The sequence below is a fragment of the Anas platyrhynchos genome, chromosome 10, assembly GCF_047663525.1.
Source record: "Anas platyrhynchos isolate ZD024472 breed Pekin duck chromosome 10, IASCAAS_PekinDuck_T2T, whole genome shotgun sequence".
NCBI classification, from domain to species: Eukaryota; Metazoa; Chordata; class Aves; order Anseriformes; family Anatidae; genus Anas; species Anas platyrhynchos.
The window spans coordinates 22040627-22066189 of NC_092596.1; the positions used below are offsets into that span (position 1 = coordinate 22040627).

General features: G+C 36.0%; 1 protein-coding gene across 2 annotated transcripts in view; it reads right to left on the bottom strand.

Annotated features, from left to right (window-relative positions):
* The window catches only part of DACH2 (dachshund family transcription factor 2), a 286945-nt gene that overhangs the window by 46598 nt on the left and 214784 nt on the right, over positions 1 to 25563 (bottom strand). For both annotated transcript variants that reach the window (XM_072042891.1, XM_027464919.3), the window contains exons 4-7: positions 19463 to 19618; positions 16400 to 16572; positions 5093 to 5228; positions 3216 to 3296 (exon numbers count right to left, since the gene is read on the bottom strand). In XM_072042891.1, the coding sequence (XP_071898992.1) occupies positions 3216 to 3296; positions 5093 to 5228; positions 16400 to 16572; positions 19463 to 19618 (546 nt within the window). The remainder of the gene's footprint in view (positions 1 to 3215; positions 3297 to 5092; positions 5229 to 16399; positions 16573 to 19462; positions 19619 to 25563) is intronic.

Below are 25563 nucleotides of genomic sequence, written 5' to 3' on the forward strand. Positions count from 1 at the left end.
CATTCCTGTCTGGAATAATGACCAGTACTATCAGCTGGGGGAGCTTTTGTTCAAAATACTAGGCTCTGGCCAAACTCTGTTCCCATTGAAGACATCACAATCCCTCCCATTGACTTCACTATGGAAAGAGTTATGCTAGTGTCTTTTATTATTCCATCCTATGAGGAGTTTAAAATATTTTTTGCCATACAGTCACACGGAATAATTGTACCTGCAATTAAATCCCACTGGCAGGTATGGCTAAAGACTTTTCTGGCTTGTTTAGCCTTTCTAATGTAAGATTTCATTTGTGTATTTCCATAATGCTTATGTCTAACAAAATCCTTTCTGATGCAATAAGAGATTTTTTTCCATGCTAAATACTGAAGCAGGAAAATTTAAAATTTTAGTTACTGTGAGCAATTGTGCAGCTAAAATGTTAGTGTTTAAAAACAGAAATAGCAGTTAAGCGCAAGCAGGAAGAACTTGTGTTTAAGTCTCTGTGAACATTTGGGGGCTATGTTTTGTGGAGGATCTTCTATCTCTGGTTCCTTTCATTAGCAATTTTAAAATAAAGTACACATTACCTTTCATATGGTTTTCACTCACACCCTGACACGGATGCACAGCCAGAACACTTGTGTACCATACTGGTTAAAGATGTCTGCCCAGAATATAATAGTATAAAATACTTTGTATAAAATGTAAAACGGCTGACCTATAAAGATGTTTGATTTAGTTGTCTTCTAATATTGAGCCTGACTGTACTTCCTAAAAAGATGATGAAAGGATGTGGAGTAATTGAGATTTAATGGCATTGCTCCTTCAACAAGCTTAAACGTATGGTCTGTAACCAGCCTCTACACTGAGATGGCCATTAAATCTGTAAATTTTGTCCCTTCAACATATGCAAACAGCTCAGTATAACTGGAATAATTTTATATTAACTGTCTTTTTTTTAGAAAAACCATTAAGCTATATGCTCTTTGGCCCTGAATATCGTGGAATTACTTTGATGAGAACAAACTGACACATTTTTGTATGGTGCTGAGATCACTTTCAATGGGTGATGGAAAACAAAACTGTGTGTCCTGAGGCATATCACAGTATTTGCTTACTATAATTACAATAAGTTTTACTGTTTTTCATGCTACACTTTCACATGAGTAGTACTACTGTGAAATTTTAGTTAATTTTCATTTGTTGCTATCTTAATTGTTACAGAGTGCTCTGATATGTGAAGATATAAGAAGGTGTGTAACAAAAACATGCTCAATGTACTCCTTCAATAATTTCTTTGTTGTTTGAAAATTTCCAACTTACAGCAAAGCTGGCATTTTATGGCCTGCAGAGCTATAAATCATTTTTAAAATCATGATGATATTACTCAAAGCAGATGTGAAAACATATGTTTGCCATGGTTGTATAAACCGCTTACTTGTCATACTTAATAAATGTTGATACTTTTATTTTAACTACATTCCTTCTTAATAACTTTGAAAATCTTTTCCATGGTAAATATATTTTGCCTTAGTAAAAATAATGGCAGGTTTTGAAAAACAAAGCTTGTTCTGTATACAAATTATATGGATATTTTCTGCTGAGCAACCCAGCAGATATTATACTCTTCAGTGACTGTCCACATCTGAATATGAAAATTGTTCAACATATTTGAGGTGCAACAGAGCCCAAAATGATTATACAGAGGAGAATTTGTTACTACTGTTAGGAACAAAAAATGTATTTTGGACTGATAAAGATCACAGAGGAATAATAACAACTTGTATGGGGTGACAGGCTAAGGATTTTCAGAAGCAGAATACTGACTGTATCTTTCTGGCGCAGTTCATCATTAGAGGGTGCTTGCACCCTGTAAACCAGAGGCTCCTAAAGGAGATGAAATATAGGTCTACCTCACTGCTTAATGTGAACTCAGCTTGAAACTGTTGGATATAAGCTATAGAAGGATATATGCTGTTGGTGCTTTTAAAATTTCAGCATCCGTCCCATGATAATGCAGTCATAAGATGCCCAATAAGGTGGTCATCCTTTCCATGAATATGCCCAAATAATTTTTTAGAACTCTGGAACCACAGTGCACATGGAGTCTTCAATTTTTTTTTTTATTTTTTTTGAGTAGCTCATACAATTGTTTATGGTTATAGTAAATTGCATTTAAGTTCTCTCAGAAAATAAACACAGAGAGTGCAATCATAAGCCTAAGGATTTGAGTTTGTCTGATTTTTTTAGATAATCTAAAATTCCCTCAGACAAAATAAAAATCACTTTGCATTTTCATTTATGATAAAATGTTCCTATTTTCAGTAGACTTCTAAGTACATTTAGCTTATGTTGTCTCCTCTTTTGGACACTTTCTTCTCTTACTTTTCTTTCCCATCTTTTGCCTTAAAATCTAAATAACTTCCTTGGTATATGCTTTGGAAGCATATTTTCTAGTATTCACTTCACACTTACCTTCAGCTTTCCTTCATTTCTTCAGCTTTATGTCATCTTGTTTTTGCAGACACTCAGTTTGTCTGGTGCTCTCTGTATGTACTGCCAGAATAAACTTTGTCTACTAATACGAATGATTTATTTTTTTTTTGTATTTCTAAGGAAACAAAATGCCTTCTTCCTCCTCTACATGCAGCTGCAGATGCCACATCTCTGTCTGCGACTGTGACACCTCCCCAGGGCTTACCTGCATATACCAACATACTCATTTTCACCAGCACCCAACAATCAGAGCAAGGAGAAATGAGCAGAGGAGGCACTTCCCTGCCTACCAGACAAACTCTACAGATCAAGCTTCACCTCCTCCCTTGCTGCCTCTCACTTGTGAGTTGATGTAATATTACGAGACGTGAAAAATGTCTAATATTTCTCTCACCTACGTACCAGCATTAGAGTAGCCTGTACACACATCCACTGGAGGAAAAGAAACAACACTGTGTGACTAATCAAATAGTTGCTAGGGACTTCATAAATAATTGAGTCAAAAGACCAGCAAGGTATTACTCCCATATGGTCTAAACAGAGGGAAGCAAAGATATGATTGTTAACACTTCCTAAGAAGAATGTGATCTAAATTCACCAGATACGTTATTCATTGCAATTAGGCACGTAGTTTTCTTAGATTTATGCTATTACGTCATTGCATATGCAGAATACTAGAGAAAGGAATACAACATGTAAGTGCAATTAAATGCCTGAGACAGAAAACAGTTTAATTTTACCTTTCTCCTTTTGCATTTTTTTTAGGCTTGTCCCGGTTTCTTGATCAATGAGTTCTCCTTCCCTGCTGTTGGTCAACATAGCTAAAAAAATCAGAGTGCACAGCTATATAACACTGTCAGTAAAGAAATGTCAGAAAAGAGGAAAATATTAAATTATACCTTTTTGTCAATAGTTTGATATTTTAACATTTATTTATACTGTATAATTTCTAAAGCAACTGACCATTTTCACTGTCCATAAATCTCCTAATTCAGCAGTTAGAGCCAAATATGTAGCAAAAGCTCAAGTTCATAAAAAAAGAAAAGATACCAGGACGGAACTAAAATTATTACTGTGAGGAATCTGATTTCTTATAAAATGTTCAGAAATAATTGTGGGGAAAAATGCATTTAGTAAAACAAAATATTTAGGTTTTAGCAAGTACCTATAAAGCAGCAAGCTTAATAAATAAATACAGATACAGAGATAGTAACCCACAGATGAACTGGAAAAGAAAAAACATACTCTACTCTGTGGTGCTAAAAATTTCCTCACTTAAAATTTTCAAAATCAAAGAGACATTAAGTTTATGATTTCAGGATGCTTATTTTCTTTGTTCTTATTTGATTAAAACATTTACTTTTTGGCAATTACAGAATTTAAAGCCATTCCAGTGAGGAGAATTGTCAAAAAATTGCAAAAATTGTAAGAGTAAAAAAAGCCACATATGTATATGAAGTAGATGTACATATCTCTATAACAATAAGCTTTAGACTTCAATATAGAGAAACTTGTGGTTCAACATAAATAAAATCTAGCTTTCTTTAAAAAAACTTCTTGCACTATTTCTGGAGCTCAGAGGATTGCAGTATGTGCTGCTACTTTTAATATAACAAGTTACAGTAGCTTTCAAAAGCTACAATAAGGTAAAAAAGTTCCTTTTTCATTGTTGCTAAGGAAAGTTACATTTCTTGTCCTGTGTATTTCTAGCTCTATTTTAAATACATGTAAGCTGAGGGGAATCTACTTTCTAGTCCTTGCCCTGAGTATGCGTATGTTAAGGAAAATAGCTCAGTCTCTATTAACTAGATTTTGTGTATTGCCGACTGTGCTATGTAGTGCAATGTTGCTGTATCATGGACCACAGTCAAAATTCCCAAATCCCAGCAAGCAGCTGAGTAGCCATTTGATAGGAGAGAAGACTACAATGACTTCCATGAGCTGCACTGTTTTTGCAGTTTAAATCTAGCTCAGCAATGCCTGCATGGGCAGCAGTCACTGTGAAGACAACAGTGTTGACGTACACTGACATGAAAAGATGTTAATGGACTTGCCCTAGATCCCTCCTGGAAGCACCAAGAATAGGATCCAAACTTCCTCCAATCCAAATTTGCATTTTAAACACAAGATCAATAATGCACAGACTGTGAAAACTGTTGTTGAGAGACCAAAAAAAAAATCAAAAAGCTCTCACCTTCATTGCAATGAGGAAACATCTGGACAAGAGGAGGTTTTTGGAGTGGAAAACTCATTATATAATCTGAGAGTTTTCTGACATACATTCAAATTAAAACATTTCTTGTTCTTTTTCAACTCCAGGTGCTTTCAGAGGCACTTTCTCATGCCAGCATGCAAGATTTAGTCAGTCATACCATAGAAGGCACAGAATGAGTCTGAGGGGCTGGTCTACGCATAGTGATGAACCTAATTAAACAAATTGTAGCAATGAACTTTCTCTTTCTGGCTATTGGGGGGGTAGCGTTTGGTTGGTCCTTTGTTCTTTTAATAAAGCAAGGGCTTTCCTGAGATTCCCAGTAAATAAATATTTGCTTCAAAAACCTGATAAAATTCTTAAGGTCAGTAGTTGTCAAGGGGTGTGAGGCTGCAAAGCACTAACCAATTCTGTCTGGGGTGTTGTCCAGCTGGGAGGGTGAGCTGGACACGCTGCTGCTCTGATGGGAGGAAGCGTGGCTCCCAGGCCGCTGACTGTCTTCTAGAGATGGAGCTGGAGAAGGGCTGTCTTGAATCCTTTCCTTGAAACAGAAATAAGACAAGGTCTGTGCAATTTGATTAATGAGCATCAGTGCAGTTCAATCAGAAAATGAAAGTGGCTGAAATAGTAATAACAAATAGTCTTTCCAAGATAAACAGTGAACAGAATTCACATCAAAAGGGCAGTACAGCCTTTTATACTCAAAAGCAGTGGAGTCTTCTACATGCAATGCATCTAGGCACAGTTTTTCATCCTTAGTGTCATGACACAGCACTTAACACCTTTTTTTCCTTGATAAATCTTTATTTTCTAACTTTTTCACACATAGGAATATAAAGCATGTTTTTACATGCAGTTTGTAGAAACTAATTTTTATTTACAGATAGTGCATGTAGGCATGTATGAGTTACATTTCAAATAAACAACTCAGATTTGGATTAACTGGCACAAAACACCGTCAAATTTGTAAGCTCACAAGAAAAACTACTTCTGTGCCTGAAACATTGCATCGTCTTCTCAGGGTAGCATGCAGACCAATTTTAAAAGTTATGGTACTGGTAAGACAAATTCACTTTTGGATGGAATGCATCACTTGCTAACAAAAACAAGACTGTGCTTGCAAATTCTTATGTGCATATTTGCACACAAAATCCTGAGATTAGCTTCTAATTTAAATATACCTAGTACTTTAGGGAAAAGAGAAAAAAGAAGTATGAAATTGTAAAATTTAGCAAAATTAAATTCTTCAGATCTGTGTATCTAAACTTGCAGATTGCCTGGAGATATGGAATTTCCACCAGGAAAAATCTTTAGGTTAGGCAAGCAATAATTCATCTTGTCTTGAGAAATGTGATTGATTATATGATCACTTGAGATCCTTTCCAACCCAGTGATTCCTCATGCATTATTCTTTCTGAATTGATTCAAAATTCTAGTCCCCTTCATTCCTTTTCCCAGGACCAATAAAACAATATGAGAATTTTCTAAAAGGGGCAGATCATGGCCTGAGATGCTCTAGGATTTTAAAATCTCTTCTCTATGTTTTAAATCGTCTGTTGCAGCTAATGAAGTTCTTAAAGGCATAATTCCACTGGAGAGACACTAACAAGTAGATGTTTAATTTACAGAAGTCCAGAAACTGCATCTTTGCAGTTGCCCTCATCTCGTCATCTATGCCAGTCAGCTGTTCCCTGTAGAAACCTGTGGAAACACAGGACCGAAATATTACTCCTCCCTTTTTTTTTAAAGGGAGATCCTCTGCCTCCACCTCATTAAAAATCACAACTTCAGGGTAATCTGGGGAAGCTGTCTCAAAGGAATCTTGCAAATTTTCTTTCTTTCTAACCTACTCTGAAAGATTTTTCTTTAAGAAGTATGTGTTCTGGCTATTTGGTGGCAATTTTCCATGTGTTTTTGAAAATAAGCTGAACAGCATCCCAATTTTTAGTGCAGTTTTTGCTAGACTATGCTAAATCAATAACACAGCTTTAGGAACAGAACACTAGATTCTAATAGTTTATCCATTATAAATAACCAGCATAATAGCTTCTGCTAACAACCTATCTAAGAAATTCATTAATAACACTTGCAGTAAGATCAACTTTTTAAGAATATCCTGTTACCCATTAAAGCCATCTCTCTAAAACACACCCAACTCATATTTACAGACTCATTTGAGAATGATGCAAAGGGAATATGAGAACAGATCCTCCTAATAGCAAGGGGTTTTATTTGTCTATTCCAATCACACCAGCCAAAAATGTAGCATTGAATGTGTCTTTAATAGGATAGTTATTGTACATTAAATAACAACTGAGCCTCAAAATCATGTAACAGATGTGTATCTATTACATAGCTGTTAATCCTCAATGGATTCTTCAATTATCTGTTATTTAATGAACACACAATAACTAATAAATCTTACAGGAACACTTTTAATTGCAGTATTTTTTAGTGCTAATTAAAAAAGGTTAGTAAGTTTTAAAAAATGAATCTACTATGTTGAGTCAGAAGATCTTGAAGTTTTTAAAAATGAATGATTTTAAATAAATTCTCAAATTCTGGGGAAAAAAAAAAAGTTTAAGCTACTGATCTTCAAATGGCCATTATTTTTTTCTTCATCTCAAAAGACTGATTTTAAAGATTGCTGAGATGAGCAGAAGAATAAAAAAGAGTTGCGACTTATTCTGGGGATGGTCGGTTTAGTAAACCACGTTTATAGTGGTTTACTAAACACCAAAAATATTCTTCCATTTATATGAATAATAATTTATATACAACTGATGTCATCTACTTCATCTTGTTTGATGCTGTCCCACACAACTTCCTTGTCTCTATATTGGAGAGACGGATTTTATGGATGTACCACTCCATGGACTAGGAATTGGCTGGATGGTTGCATTCAAAAAGTTTTGCAGGCAACAGCTCTGTGTTCAGGTGGAGACCTGTGACAAGTGGTCAGGAGTCCTCAGGAGTCAGTATTGAGACTGATATTTAAGGTCTTTGTTGGTGACATGGACAGTGGTATTGAGTGCAACCTCAGCAAGTTTGCTGACAACACGAAGCTGTGTGGTGCACTCAACACTCTGGAGGGAAGGAATTGCATCCAGAGGGATCTTGACAGGTTTAAGAGGTGGGCCTGTGCAAACATCATGAAGTTTGGCAAGGCTAAGTGCGAGGTCCTGCATCTGGGTGGGGGCAATCTCAAGCACTAGTACAGGCTGGGTAATGAGTGGATTGAGAGCAGCCCCAAGGAGGACTTGGGGGTGTTGGTGGATGAAAATCTCAGTGTGAGATGGCAGCAGGTACTTGCAGCCCAGAAAGCCAGCCATATCCAAGGCTGTCCATCAAAAGAAGTGCAGCCAGTAGGCTGAAGAGGATGATTGTCTGCCTCTACTCTGCTCTTGTGAGATGCTACCTGGAATGCTCTCCTCAGCTCTAGGGCCCTAAGCATAAAAGAACATGTAGCTGTTGGAGTGAGTCCACAGCAGGGTCACAAAAATGACAAGAGGGTTGGATTATCTCTCCTATGATGACACATTGAAAGAATTGGGGTTGTTCAGCCTAGAAAAGAAAAGGTTCAGGAGGCCTTACAGCAGCCTTCCTGTACTTAAGAAGGGCCTACGAGAAAGATGGGGAGGGATGCTTCATCAGGGTGTGTAGCAATAGGTAATGGTTTTAAACTAAGAGGGCAGATTTAGATCAGACATTGGACAGAAAGTCTTTACTATGAGGGTGGTGAGGCACTGGAGCAGACTGCCCAGAGAAGCTGTGGATACCCCATCCCTGGAAGTGTTTAAGGCCAGGCTGGATGGGGCCTTGGGCAACCCGGTCCAGTGGGAGGTGTCCTGCCCATGGGCAGGGGGGTTGGAAGTGGGTGGTCTTTAAGGTCCTTTCCAACCCAAAAGTACAGTATGTACTGTAGTTTATATTTGTGTAAATAATAGCTTTGTGTAAATAATAGGTTACAGTTAACAGGCTACCACTCTGACTGTAATTTGTCTGGATTTTAGTTTTAACAGTTCTCTTTGGCACTACTTATTCCCTTTTTATCACAAAGAGTACTCAGTATACAATTATATACAATTTTGAAATTATTAATTTTACAGAAGAGTGCATAGTTTAGGTAAACTTCATTGTCTATTGCAACCATGAAAATGAATAGGCAAGGAGAGGACATGCCAACTGTTCTGCAAAAAAAAAAAAAAACCAACAAAAAAACCACAACACAACAACTATGAACAAATATGACGATGAATTAACACTTGGATATCACACAAACAGACATATGTGTCACCTTAAATGGGAGTTATTTGAGTAATTCAAAAGCTGATGATTTGGAAAAGCAAAGTATTCAAGCTCCTTCTGGTAACTGTACTTCCCATTGTCTCTTGCTATAAAATAATCTCTTCAGTAATTTGCCTTCAAACTCAGGGTCTTAGTTTGAAATGTTCAGGCAGAAATAAATGTGTCAAATAATAATGTCATTCTTAATCACACAGTGAATCATTTTCTAAGAGAATTAGTTGATTATGTCATCTAACGTCTTTCTGGTTACAAAAATTTACATATACAGGGAAGATGTACCTTTCCCTATAGATAACAAAGGAGCTGGAATTTTCCCTATATTTTATGTACCACAAATAATGATAGAGTACTGTCATGTAAGACTGCATGTGGATAGAGAAACTGTCTATTTCTAAATGTTTGTGTGGAAATGTAATGCAGAATTTCCTCTACTATAATGAATAACACCATGAACAGATTCTTTTTTTTGCAAGTAAACAGATCCATTTTTCAGTCCTGTAATCAGTATGCATCTATTTAGCTACTTAACAGCAATGTGCTCTGGTTCATTAGGTAGCTACTGTTGTGTCTCAGCCTAGTTAAAATTTCACAGCAAGTTAATCTATTTTATTACAAATGAGAACACAAGTGATAATGTCCTCACCATTTTCCAAACACAGGGTTAACAGTATTTGTAACAAATCAATGAGGGCATTTAAATAGGAAAATTGCAAATCTAAAACCTTAACATTTTTTACACATTGATGGCTTCATTTTATTTGTCATTTATATATTTTACAACCTTGTTACTTTTCATATATTTTATTTTTTTCTTCTTGAAATAGCTCAGTTCCCACTGGCACACTGCAGTGCAGCTTGGTTCTGCAGTAAGTACACTTACAGTAATAGAGAAATATTTCTAAATAAAGTAATATTTTCTCCATTTGAATTTCTTCATATTTTATAAATCTGCAAGATTCATAATCCATGTTACAATGTAATGAATTATATATATATAATTTACAGATTGTGAGAATTTTATGAAAAATGAAAACATTTCTCAAGATCTCACCTATTTATCTAACTATAGTACCTACTTCATCTTATCTTTTCTCTTCCCTTTACAGAGCTGTACCATAAATTCTCAAAAAAGACTTTTGCAGTATTTAATCCTTTTGAAGGGTAATATATTTCTGTCTTACTAAAGAATGGTGTCTTGCTTTAGCTTAGAAAATGTAGCTACAAAGCCTGACATTGTTAATTTTAGTTGTGATTTAGGTTAACAGCACTGAAGTCATCCACTCATCCAATTTCTAGATATATCCTTGATTTCACCTCAATATTCCTCTACTAACCCCTGTGCGGTAGTATTCCACACAAATAATACGAAACACTACATAACAGTTTTATCCACAGTAGTTTTGTTAGAGATATATATGAACAGCTTACCTATTTTTGACATAATCATCTTAACCTTAATTCCTTACCTCTGATTTTTTTATAGTATTGATCTTCATTTTGTGTCAAGAAATTACAGGAATGATGCTACTAGATTTTCCTTTATTTTTCTTTATTCTTAGTGCTAATGTAGCTGTAATTACTGTTCCAAATGTTAATCTATTAATGAGTTCCTAGAGGATTTAATGGCATTTCACTGCTGACAAGCAGGTTTTGGAAGTTTATCTGAGTCCTCGATATTTTATTCAGACATTTATCTTGATATTTCATATTTAATTGAGGTTCTTCTGCAGTGGCAGGAGAGCTGGAATTCAGATCTCACTAATGAAACTGAGAGGAAGGAAAAATGGGGACTCTACTGTATTTAGGTCTAGATTAGAGTTTTCAACTCTCGTAACACAAAATCATACCTGATCACCATGCTGGTAGAATAAATTTTCTGACATTAATTTGCTCACTAGTTCCCCACTGGAAAATGCATTGTGTCACACCTGATCTTACAGCGCTTGCCAAATCACCACTGAGATTCTCAAAATGGACCACATTGTTGAGCTGAATACACAAGATGACTAAAAAATCAAGAAACCAGAGTGTCCCATTTCTCTGAAGAGGTCCATACTGTGGAACCAAAAGCAGTCAGCCAGCAGACTGACTGAAGATGTCAGAACCCCTATCCAAAACTACCATGACTTTGTGTCCGTAAAGTACCACTGCTCATATCTATGTGGCTGAAGTCTATTACTAATAAGAAAGAAGAAAAAGAAAGAAAGTAATTTTGGTTAGCAAAGAACTGAATTGCTGCCTTTTATTTTTAGGTAATACTAAATATTTCTTTCCATTTGACCTTAGTTAAAACTAATTGAATTCTAATATCAAATACAATTTTAATAGTGTTCTAAAGTTTTCTGTCCCTAACTAATGCATTAGGCTGAAAAACAGCACATAATTGATATTTAGGCTTTTCAAAGAAACAGAAAAATCTTGACACAGTAAGCAAGAGCTATGTTAAATCTGAGTTGTTGGACAGATTAAATATGATAGACCACGAGAAATATGACGGTAGAGTTACTGTTTCTGTACATGAGAACAGTAGTTAGGTATATATTCTGAGTTATCACACTCTGGAAATAGGCACATGCAGAGTATGGTCAACTTGTTGGTCTTCTGAGCTAGTTATATCACCTCCAACTGCTGTAAGAATTGGAGAAGAACAACGGAAACAGCTGGTCTAAAAACTAAGATAGGATTTGTATGTCTGAAAGCCAGCTGGATCCCATTCATCTTTTGCAGGGTATCGGGAAGTCATTCACTTTAAAATATATACTCTGCCATTTGAAATGCTTTTTTTTTTTCACTGTGTACATATAGTTTCTTCAGTCGTAGTCAACTGGCATTTGTTTTCCCACCAAATTTAAGAAATCGTAAAAGCTCTTCTGTTTACTGATTTTTAATACCAGATGTTCACTTGCTAATTCCATTACCTTGTGACTACTTCCTATAATTCATTAATTGCCAGCTGCTCAGCCAAACAGAAAACCACAGCTAATCAGATGGTATTGGTAAACAGCCAAACAAGAGCTTCCTTCTTCACCATTTCTTAAATTAGCAATCACTGAGAAAGCTATGGCAACCTTCACTGGTATATTAAGATTTTACCTTCCCATTTTACCCCAAATCTTAAAATATAATACTGACTAAAATTGGACAGACCCTTTCAGTGGAAACTTCCTACTTGAACCCCTCCCATGAATTGTTTCATCCAGCGCTGCTACCGAAGGAAATAAAAGTACTCCCAGGACTAATGATGGTAATGCTCTATAGAATCTATGTTACAGCTATATTAGTTATTAAGTACAAATGCAAATGTTTAAGCCAATACTAAAAGGATCTGAGCCAGAACTAAAAGCTGGTATGTGCTTGGTGTAACAATATTCCCTTGTGAGCTTTGCAAAAAAGAGATATACTTGGTTTTTACTGTTTTTCTTTTTCTTTTTTTTTTTTCCTCTTGCAAGTTTAAAATAAGTATTCACTGATTATTCTTTAAACTAGCAACTAGTGTTAACAAGCATCACAGGGAGAGGAAAATGCCTCCCTTCATAGCAGGGGAGACGAAAAGGCTATTTAATGCAATTTGTAGGGACCCAAACATCTCCCAACATAGTAGTTTCTATATCAGTGAATAAAAAGATACAAACACACCATTCTTTGTTACAGATAGTCATAAAAATTAGCCTTATAAGAAATAAGCAAACTATGCTGTCTCACACATCGCTCCCCTAATGTATTCTAGTACCCAGTTCAGCAATACGCTGCCAACAATGAACACATGCTATGAAACGGGACAGAATAAATCTAATAGAGAAAAGTATCATAAATTTTACAGAAAGTTTTGTTTTATAAATCTTGTAATATTCTGTAAACATTTCAGAATGAATTGAATGCACAGAGATATGAAATTAAATATGTTATAAATTCTGTAACTAGAAATGCTTTTATACTGAGAAGGATTGTTTCAGAGTATTCTGAGATGGCCACATTTTTCAGGCTGTCAGGTAAATTTTATGAATGCGAGTTGTATAGCACATAGAAAATAGCACCTCTCAGCAATAATTACACAGCCCATCTGTATTGTCTTTAGGGAATTTAAAATCATGTCATATACATCCTTTACAAATGCTTTAAGAGTCCCACAATATCAGGAGAAGAACAGAACACAAAGAAAAGGAGATCCAAAAATCTCTACTGCATGTGTAGATCACATGATAGAAATAATGCTTTGTTCTGCTTATCAGTAGACCAAAGAATTCAGATGGAAATTGTGTAGGGTTGACGTGAAATAAAAGATTTCAGTTCCTGGGCAAAACAAAACATTGCATTTCACCCCAAATGTCAATTTTTTTATGGGAAGTTGATTCATTTATAAAGTATATGCAGGTGAAATTCTAAAAGAAATGATTTCAGAGTAAAAAAACGCTTTGAGGTTTTTTGAAACAAAGCATTTAAATTGTATTTTAACTTTTTCTTTGGGTTTTCCAAATGCATTCAAAAAATGTGCCATTTATTCCTAATTGGGACCTGGCTGACATCAAAAAGAGTAAGGTTTCTTCTTTTCCAATTTCTGCCTCAAGTCCCAGACACAGCAAAAGGAGGCCAGCATGTCTCCAAGCAGTGACTAATTATTTCAAGACAAGTCAAATCCATACCATGCTTCCACTTCAAGACTAATACTCTTCTTCCCCAGGTTTTCTCCTTGCCAATCTCCTGCCCCTCACTTTCCCCCACAGACACCCCAAACCTACCAGTTAGCAAGTTAGCTCTTGCTCAGTGCAGGTCTATCCAGCATCTTCCTCTCCTTGCCCACAACTTTATGGTTAAAACTGTGTCAGCTAGCATGTTTTTTAGTCATATATGCCCCTTCTGACTTTATCTGTATAAATAAAGACTTCAGGCTCCTGATATCATATACAGACTGAGGGTATCCCTAGCTCAAGGCCTCATTCCACTATGGGCAGAGAGTGGTCGTATGATCTGATTATGAAATTCCAAAGTGCTGTCAGCGAAAAGAAGAGCTATTCTCATTCTTGCTGGGACAGCTCTTTGTTTATTTGCCATCCACGTATGTGCTGTAAGGTCTCAACTCCTTTGGACCCAATTTAATTTAAATGACCTGTTAAGACTCAGACATGCTTTCAGAACTCTATTCAATTTGTGTTCTCAGCACACATCATGATCCTTAATGACAAACTGTATGCTGCAAATGCATATTAATAGTTATATTCATTTGTTGCATAATTAGTTTATATCATTTAAATATTACATAAGTATTATATTGTGTTCAATACAGGTGTACCGTAAGATAAAATTCTAAACATTATGTAGTTATAGCTCTGTGGAGTTGAGTTGTTCTATAAACTTCAGTTAAAAATTTTGTATGGCCCATTCAAACTTCAGTTCTGAGGACCTGAAAATACCACCACTGAGTAGATTTTTCTGACTTTCGGGACCAACACTTTTGGATGACAATAAACTACTACATTTACTCACTTTTTTTTTTTTTTTTTTTTTTTTTAGCCTACACAATGAATTAAGTATACTTCTGCTAAATTCCAACCCAGACTACTTATCTGCTGGCTGGCAAACCACTTTATACCTAGTCTAGTAACTGGATTGCAGGCTTTATTCAGCTCAAGAACAACTCTGGGGAGGAGGAGGGAAAAAAAAAGGAAAAAAAAAAGGCGAAAGGTGGTGGTAAAGTCATTGATGCTGTATTCCCCCCCTCATCTCCTTGCTACACCCTTATTTATGCAGATTCTTCAGAACTATTTGAGCTAAGTTTGAAACGGAGCAAGCACTTTCAGCTGAGCAGTAAATCCCTGAAAGCCTGGATTTATAACAGGGGCACTGTCAGAACCATTGCAATAGCACTGCTAGCGGGTGCTGCAATAATCACATCAGATCATATTATAGATGGCTAAGAAGGTTTTGTGAGCCTGGCCGTTGTGCCTGCCTAATTTATAGTGTTCCTGTCAGGAGGAAATCAAGTTTCATAGTTATGACATTTCTTTCTAGAGCACTAAATGTTAACTTTGCTGATCACGCATATTTTGGTAGAACAGCTTATTTCTAAATGGCAAATGTGATATAAAAAGCATAATGACTTCATTCAAAACCTTTATAGAGCAGCTGATTCTCACACCTATAGAAAACAGACTAAGTGGTATTTTAGTCATCAGAGTATAGAAATAGATACACACTCAGTATATTCAATTCATTTTTCCCATTTTAAGTAACGTCATGTTGCCATAATCGCAGTCTATCCAAAACTAGTTATTTTTTGTACTTCTAATATGAACTTAAATAATGTTGTCATATAATAAAAATCATATCACTGATGGATAACAACCACAGAAACCCTTTTACATGTTTCATTTTGTACAAGGATTTCATCTTAATTGATAGTCATTCAGAGCTAGACAATTGTACGTAAGGAAAAGAAAGGACAAAGGGAGCCTCATACTGTCTGTAATAAAATTCATCTACAGTCTCAGCACTCAGAACAAATGAGAGAAAGATGCAGCATCACTTGACAGATGAGAGTAACACCACAATGGATGCATGCGTTACCTCTATCATATTAGCTACTGGTGTATTTTCCTCTACATCATGTAGAGGAAACAATTCCCTTTAGAGTGCTGGTGAGACCTACTGTTGGCTGTGGACATATTGCATATCCCCTAGTGCAGGTGTTGGGGAAAAATCACTGCAAATGAGTAACATCAGCAAAGACCTGCTAAAGAGCCTCCTTAAAATCTAACTGCTTGTAAGAACTGTAGTATATATTAGGACAAACTAGTATTGTTTACAAATACGTATCTAATCTTCATTTTGACATACTGGTAGCATTTAAATTATAATCAAAGCTTATGCAGTCTACTTGCTGCTATAAATGTTTTACTGCCACATTTAAGTTACCGTTTCCTCAAGAGGTCTCCTGAACACTTAAAGTAAAGGTTACTAAGTGAAACAAATGGAACCTCAATTAATTTCTAACAATTCGATGACTTGCATTAACTACTTGGCAGCTGGACATGAGAAACACCATGTTTCCCCCACCTAGTCAAAAACTATGCAGACACACTTATGATAAGGAGAAGTTAGATCTAAATAGATCTAAAAGTTAGATCTAGAAGTTAAATCTACATAGATCTAAACTAGACTAGATCTAATCTAACACTAGTGAGTGCTAATATCTGTTTTTAATTATATTACAGATTTGTAGATAAAGCAGAGCATCTTATTTCTTTAACTTCTTGCCTGTACTTTCCTCAAACAGAAGCACTATCAGGAACAGCAGACCAAGTATGCCATATGCAATATAAGCTCACTACCTGTTAGTTATTTTCTTTAAAAAGTTGCTACAAATGTTTTTGCTAGGAACAAAAATCTAGTCTCATAGACGACTCTTACCTTTATAACAGATGCCCCTGCCCTGGAAAGAGGACTGTGCATTTGGGCTGCTGCAGCCATATTAGCTATTGTATTGAGGTGGTTCATCTGATTCATTGCCATTGCAACCGAAGCAGGAGGTAGGCTGACGGGTAGCAGAGGGTGGGGCATCATCATAAACGGCAGGTCTATCCCTAAAAGAGAGCAAGGGCATGTTATGTGCGTCAGTCCCTCATTTTATAATCCCACCCGTTATTTTTTGATGTCTATATTGTACAGGATATTGCCTAGTCAAAACTCTTCACTATTATGTGTTAATAATTTTGAAGTTATATAGTGAATAAGTCTCTTTGCATTCCAGAAAAAGCTGAATAGTTTGTACTAGCGACAGAAGCATACACCTGCAAAGTAGCACAGTATTAGCAAAATTAATATTCAACAATGCACAAGTTCAGTGATGTCTTTATTGATAGCAATAAAACAAAAAACACAAAACATGTAGATATTTGCATGTTTTCCCAGTATAACAGAAGAATATTCATTAATGATTTTATCTGACAATATACTCTACAAAGTCCTCAAGTTCTCTTACTATTATTAGTTTACCTACACAGCAATCTGATACTTCTATATGAGGACTATTGCTTGACTATAGGAAGCTGTGGATTGGACTATACAACACTACTGTACTACCATACAAGTCTGTCAACTCGAATATGGAATGAGAGCTCAAAATTTGAGATAAAAAAATGGTGCAAGTGTTTTTCATTTCCAAGACAGTCACTTTAAATTTTCGCCTACTAAGGACATAAAACAACTCAAGAAAGTGTGAAATGTGTTTGCAAGCATTTGCAGACCTTGACATTGCTAGAAAGGTGATGTTACCTCTCAAAAGAACTGTATTTTTGTATCTCATTACCAGCTATTCCAGCATGCATATTACTTGTATTTAGTAATGGCTACAATACAACACACCAATCCACTGAAAAACTTTCCGGTACTTTTGCATTTAAGAGTTCTTCAGAGGGACCACTTGGAGATCTCCACCTTTGGGCATCAAAAATTCTTTTTCCAGAAAAAATAGGACACATGCTGCTACACAAAATGTCTTATAATTTTTCTAACTGAAACTTTGATTAGAAATTCTCACAAAAAAAAAAAAAAAAAAAAAAAAAAAAAAAAACCTTCAGGTACATGAAGTAATTAAAATTCATGTAGCCAGTTATAACCATGTGCTATTCACATTATCTATTTCTAAAAGATTTTAACTTTTGCCTCTATCTTCATGAGTTAAATCAGAGGGCTAGTCACCATTTTGCTGTATGACAGAACACACAGTAAAACTATCATTGACTGATACAGCTTGTTATTTCAGTATAATTTGACTATAGCAATAAAAAGACACCACTGTGACTACCACAAAAGCCAGAATTGTTTATACTCTGAGTTCCCACACTATCTCTGTTTAGCTTGGGCAAATCATGATCAACTATGATGTCTTATGATTCACTGTGTTTTGTTTATAAGATGATCCATGCCAATATTAATTACGACACGTAATAAGCCATGCCCACATATATCTCCTTTCACTTTAAACCATACTGACAATCCCCTTTGCTGCTTACATCCATAAGCCTTTGTTCCCCTGCATATCTCCCTTAACAGCCCAATAATCTCTCCTCATACTCTATAGAGTTCCAAAACTCCCAGACACCATCTGGCCACATTGAGTTGTATGTCTACTTAAAGTCCAATTGACATGCAAACTAAATGCAAACTACAAACAGAATTTAACAGCACATCACCAGTTTTAAGACACAATCCGTCAAACATTTCAGGACTATGAAGAAAATATATCTTACACTTGCAAATCATTGGACATAATGTCTGACATTCAATAAACCCTTTAATAGCCTATAGAGATTTGACTACTACAATATCTATTGGAAAATAACTTGAAAGTTTTCTTTAACAGCAAAGAACACAATATCCCTCATGCAAAACATGTACAGATACTGAATTATGCAAGAATATAAAATGAAAGAATAAACCATGGTGAATATGAGTCCTATAACCTGGTGATTCTTAATTACTGACACTTAACCAGATGCCCATAATGCTCAGGCTCCTACCTTCCCATGAACAAAGTAAACATATATTGTAGAAGCCATTTAAATAGTCTGGATTTCTTCAAGTCTGTGGCACTATATAGGTATCAAGGAAGCATCTGATTCTAAAATTTCATAAAAAGCCAGAAATGCCATTCAACCATTAATACTAACAGGGAAAATCAACTTTCAAAACTTTGAGGATGAAGAATTTAAACAAATAATGAGGATTCATAAATAATATTTTAATTCTTCATCCATCATCATCTTTCAGAATTACTCTCAGATTACTCCTTATTACTTTTTTAAATATATTTTTGTTGCTTTCTGACCATTTCTTTGAATAACTTGCTAGTACCTCCCCTTTGGGTATAAAGGAGGAGGGAAACTCCAAGCTTCCCACCTATCCCCTTCCTAGAGGAAGGAAAAGAGATGGATTTGAAATGAAGTTTAAGTTCCAAATCCAAACTTTACCTGTGTCATTTTGTTCCAGTTGCTTTGGATAGCTGCATTGAAGAGATGACCTTGCCCATACCTGGCAGGTACAAGGCATGACAAGGCAGAAGAACTGCTTCTATTCACTTTTACCTAGCCATTTTCACCTATGCTTTGCTCTCTTACATTTATTCAGTGGTCAGCATTTTCAACTGGAAGAGAATTCACTCATATAGCTAAAATTTTAAGCAATGGTATGATTTTTTTCCCCTTTAGCTCAGGCCATGGCACTGCTGACTGGGACTGACAGTCCTTAATACAGCAATGGGTAGCTATTCAAGGCTGTATCCCAGCGAGCAGCTTGGCCATGATGCACAAGTGCAGTACTCAGTGGAAGGACTGGCCCCTTGTGTACCATGTGCTTCCATCATCCATTCCCTCAACTTCCAGAAGGATGGAAAGAAGTACAAGCATGGCCTTCAAGCAGAGCTCTGTGTACTTTTTTTTTTTTTTTTTTCCCCATAAGGGCAAGGATACATACTGTTGGTAAGCAGGTGATTCTGCTGGAGAGGACTGAGTGGGTGTGCACTTCCAAGGCTCGACTGTCCCGACAGTGTGGGATGACCAATGCTGTGCTGTGATCCTGTTGTAATGGGAGACTGAAGCTTGTCTTTATCCCAGGAGGATTCACTCCCACCTGCAAAACAGGGTGCAAAGGGACCGTAAGTGGCATACGCTTTTCTTAAAAAGACATTTTTCTTGGTTAGCAACAAACTAACACTCTTTAGCAGAGCTATGCACCGCTAGCACACGCACAGCACACACACACACAAAGAGAAAAATTAAGAAATATGTATCAGACAAAAGTTATGTTTAGAAACTTTCAGCATCACCTACCTTCATAACAATAGTCTCTGCAAACAGAAAAAGCTAAATGAATATCTGTTTGGTCTGAAGCTACTGTGTTCTGGAACAATTGTACAGATTGCAGTTTTCTTTAGCATTACATTTATACACATGAATAACAGGTTCCTTTTAAACAGCAGGTAAGGAGATTATGAGAGTGAATTCTGAAATACAAACCTGGTCCACAAAACAAATCACCTTCAAACTTAGGCCAAACATTTCTAAGTAAAAAGCTATTTTATGTACAATCCTTTCTCAGGTATATCCCATGTTTTTAATTAGATTATTGATTGTTATGAAAATATGTAACTGCAGTATTGACTTTGTTTTGATTTTACGAAGAAGAATTTCAATTAGAATAAGTGATAGATTACTATGATTAAAGCAAACAGAGGCAGCAAGCAAAAAACATTTTAACTGAAGATGAAAGTAACAGAAAAATTCCACATTTTTTATGACAACACTTAACTAATAAACATGATTAACACTGCTAAATGCAAAAGTTTGAAAGATCAATGATTGAGAAAAAAGGAAATCACTTCATCATTTTAGCACTATGTCCAAGTATGAATTACTTCCCATAAAAGATCTGTAATTTGTAAAATGATGAGTAATAATTGACAAAGAAAGATACAGTAAATTATGCCATGTGATATAATATAACATGGCATAGTGTGGTAATTAGAAGCACTACTGCAGTTAAGACCCTGTCAGCATTTTTGCTATTTAATATACAATATAGCAGCTCTTTAAATAACATTTGACTGATATCCAGTATAGAAGCTCTTCATTCTGACTTGTGATCCAGAGGTATTTTTTTTTGGTAAAGTATTTCTCAAGTTAAACCTGATATTTTTTATTATATATATACGTATCTATATAAGTATATATATATGTATATACACACACACACATATATATATATACATATATATATATACACACATATACACACACATATATAGGAGGAAATGATTAGTATTTGATTTTGCCAAATATTTTTTTTTTCCACATGCTTTTTGGAAAATTTAACATTTATACTGTGTTCTTCCTCAGAAAACACACACAGCATGTACCATGACATATTTTTTTTTTCTTATTGTCCTGGTTTCAGTTAGCACAGAATTAATTTTCTTCCTAGTAGCTGGTGGAATGCTGTGTTTTGGCTTAGGATGAGAAGAGTGCTGATAACACCCCGATGCTTTAATTGTTGCAGAGCAGTGCTTATACTAAGCCAAGGACATCTCAGCCTTTTGCTCTGTCCTGCCAACGGGCAGGCTGGGGGTGCAGTAAGAGCTGGGAGGGGACAGACCCAGGACAGGTGACCCAAACTAGCCAAAGGGGTATTCCATACCATCTGACGTCATGCTAAACAATATATAGGGGTGGCTAGCTGGGGGGAGGGGGCCGGACTGCTCGGGGTTAGGCTGGGCATCGGTCAGCGGGTGGTGAGCAATTGCATTGTGCATCACTTGTTTGTACATACTATTACTTTCGTATTATCACCATTGTATCATTATTATTATTATTGTTATTATTATTTTTGTTATTATTATTTTCCTGTCTTATTAAACTGTCTTTATCTCAACTCACGGGCTTCACTCTCCATTTCTCTCCCCCGTCCCAGAGAGGGAGGGGGGAGGGTGAGCGAACGGCTGCGTGGTGTTTAGCTGCCGGCCGGGTTAAACCACGACACTTATAAACTGATTTTTTACATGTCACTTCACATATCAGGGCAGTGGCCACGAAAACTGCGCACAAGACAGTTTGCTAGAGATTTCTGAATGAAGATAAAAAATTGCACTCTTCATCTAAAAGTTTCCCTTATCCCATTTCTTTTCCCAACACTTCCAGTCCCAGGCATAGATGGTCAAAACTGTTGGCTCATTTACTTATTTCTGGAAGAATTTCTCTCATCTTTCCAAAGCCTTGTGTTTCTGTCCGCCTGAAGCTGTAGTCCACGTGCTTCTGTGGACCTGAAGCTGTAGTATCAGAGCGCTACCAGACTTCTGGCCTTAGCTGTATGTTCCATGTTCCTAAGTGCAATTATTCCTATTTTACAGACAGAGAATTGCACTAGGGAATGCGAAGAAAAGTGACTTGCTTAAGGAAATAGAGGAAGTCTGCACTGGAACAGGAAACTGAATTTAAGTCCTGTCACACAGTCCAAATCACCAGACAAGTCTTACCAATGGAGACAATAATAACTTTTCTTCCCGCAAATTTCACTCATAAATCTGCTTCAGTGCCAGCAACACAAGAATAAATTGTAATACACTTATATCTACAGACCATTCCTGTATTCTTGTTCTGTATCACTTTTCCTTAGAGAAAGAAAGAAAAATATTGCTGAGAGTATGATGTACCTAAGTGCATCTCAAATGAAACGTACTCTATAGTGTGCAATACACCACACAGGTAACAGCAGTAACAGCTCCACCACTTAATCAGAGCTCCATTATACTATGCAGTAGCAAGTCACTTAAAATGAAAGCACGAAGTAGAATTACAATTACCTCTTACCTAGAACTGTTCAATAGTGAAGTGTTTTATATGGTCAGTATGATTAATTATCTCCTACTTATGAGTGGGCAAGTTGAGGTGCACAACTGCAAAGCAACTTCTTCCAGGTCACCTTGTAGATTAATGCTGAAACTGGACGAGAAGTCAAATCTCATGCGCACTGCTCTTGCTCTCTACCCTATAGGGGCTTTCAACTCAACTTACCCACAGCTAAAGATTTTTACACTTTGCGTAGCTAAAGATAACAGTTTTAAAAGAAAACTTGCATCCTTCCCTGAAGTACCTACTCTCATATAGTAAGAAAAAGTTATACATAAGAGTAACAAATTTATGGAAGTCAGAAAAGTTTGTGTTGTTTTTATTTTTTTTCCTATCATTATATTCAAAAGGTTTGGTCTTTCACAAAATTTTTACTGGGAAAAATAATAATTTATTTGTCCATACTATGCTAGTGAAGGTTCTCATTCTCTAATATAGCAAATAAGGAGCCTGAAGTTAAGAAATGACTCATACTACTGTATATAGAAAGATGGACTTCAAGGAGTTTCTTTTAGATGTATCTGAAGAAAGAGAGGAAAAATACACGAAAAAGAAAGCAAACATACAACACAGTAAGGAAAAACAGAAACAAAACACTAATGGGACTTATTTTACTTCTTGTGCTTGAAAGGAAACGTAACTTTTATTTACTTTAAATGAGAAAGAATATTTCATTTAAAAGTATTAGTAACTCGATTCATAAGTGTCACAAGAACATTAACAGAGCCCTCAGAAGTCTGCTGATTTGATAAATGCCAATACATCATTTCTACACTTTACAAAAAGCTTTACATTTAACACTATTACCCACTACCCATATGACCTTCTCTCCAACAGATAAAACCAAAGGACAAAAAGGTAATTTTTCCTTATCTTGTTTGCATTCTAGTCGATCTTGTCCCAGAACAGATTGTACTCAGCATTAAAAAAGGGCAAGAGAGGCAAGAACCTCCATCTTCCAGGGCTCCTGACGCTTATCAGAAACAAGCACAGAGCCTGCAGTTTCCTTAAACATAGCTACACCAAAGTGGAAAGAAAAAGGCAGAGGCATTGGCTGTCCAGACATCCTAAAAGATTGCAGAACGCAGTGACTTTCCATCAGAAGCTAAAAAAGATCTGATCTGCTCCAACCATCCAGTTCAGGCAACACAGAAAATCTGATGCACTTCTTTCAGATTTGCAGCTAAATGCTGCAATATCGATGGAAAAGAAAAAAAAAAAAAAGAAAAAAAAGAAAAAAAAGGCCTGATTGGCCTGATTGTAGGCATTGCACACAATCATCTACAAAGAAATACAGAGCAAGTTTCACAGGGTACAGATAAAGACAGAAACTAAATGGATTTGGTAAGAGAAAGATTTACTTACAATACATTTGCTAACTCAAGTCTGCTATTTACCAGTCTTAATACATTGAGAGAACTTACTTACCAGTGAATGAATTGCACTTATATTCAACTAAGCAAAAATAAAACTAATGCAACAAATCCCTGTCCATTCTCTTCAAAATTAAGATGTGGTAAGAGGTAAGAATTCCCTTAATACCATTTTACAGCCCAGTGGCCAAATTCTCTGTGACTCTGTTCCCGAATCCCTCTGAACAAGGAATGCAGATAAGTTCAGATGCATAGGGATTCAAATCACAGATAACACAAACAAATATGGGAAACCAGCCTAAGCAATACACACACATACTGTTTATTCCATACACTGTACTCACAGATCTAAAAGACACTGCATGGTTGCTTGCAGACACATACAGATCTGTAAGCAAAGAGCCTCTGATTCAGTTTCATTTTGTTTAGTTGAAGGAAATGCAAGTGATAAGCTCAGCTTCATTTTCCTGAAAATGCTGCTTCTCACCCTTATTTGATTTTAGTAATTTTATAAAATACTTATTTAAACTATATCTTTTCTAGTAATCAACCTCCCCATTTCAAAACAAAACCTAAATTTTGGGGGGTGGTGGGTTGCGAAGATATATTTGTGAAAATTAAATTAGTGTCTTAGCTTTAGGAATTGAAAGATCTCCAAAAAGTAATCAAAGTTCAATTTGGTGACAGTTACTTTTCATTTGGTTTCAAATTCATTTTATCAGCCTTTAAACTGTACGGTCTACCTAAATGAAATCCATTCTGTCAGAGGTACCTTTGAATTGAACAATCACACTGTTTCAATCTATGTCTGTCATTTTATTTTTTGTTGTGATACATTTCTGAAAAATTGAACTCAAATTGTTAAAAGCAATACCATTTTCACTGTCCAATTTTATTCTAAAACTATTTTTAAGCACATTTTTCAAGCTATTGGGCATATTAAATATAAGATCAGCTGCACAGAAGTAATATTCAGTGCATTGTTATTTCAACACTGATAATTTCAAAGTGTTTATCACCACTAATTTCATAAGTGTCCAACAAACACTAGTCCCCTGAAATTTTTTGGCTTATTTAGAAACTCGGTATCCCTAAACTATTTGCCAATACTCATAGCTCCAGTGTTTTCACATGTCCCAGGCTATTTGATTTTATCAACATCCTAATCTCACCTCGATACTGGAAAAGACAGTCAAGTTTTTGGTCTACAAAGAATATCCTCAGCTGAAAACCCTTCAGTCTGCAAACTTTTTGTGAACTCTTTCCATGGTTTCCAGACTCCACCTGAATGTCTGAGGAAGAGAAGATTGCGTTGAAGAAGAGTTTTTCAACATCACCCTATGGAACAGCAGATCTCAACACCAACTGGAGGCTCAGCAGAGCCTGTAAATGTCTCAACAATATATAATAATTTCCAGGATGGAAAATACAGCTGATAACTCTAATAGTTTCATTATAGACATGAGAGTTTCATTTGCCAACAGAAGATCACATGCCAGTATAAGCGTCATTTTTAGACTCTATCCAGCGAGTAGTCTACTTTGCCAATAGTAAAAAGATCATGGCACCAATCTAGTATGTATTCCCTGCCTGAAAATAACCTTTTGAATAATCATGACCGAAACTAGAAGTCCACGTCAGTCAGTTGTTGGCTAGATTCATTGATCAATAAATAATTGAGTAGTATGAATCAAGAGATCAAGCTCCCACAAAGCTTCACCTATCTAAAACGTCTGCAAATTTAACTTGCCAAAGTAGAGTGAAACTCAGATTTCATTCCCTAAAGATAATACTTAAAAAA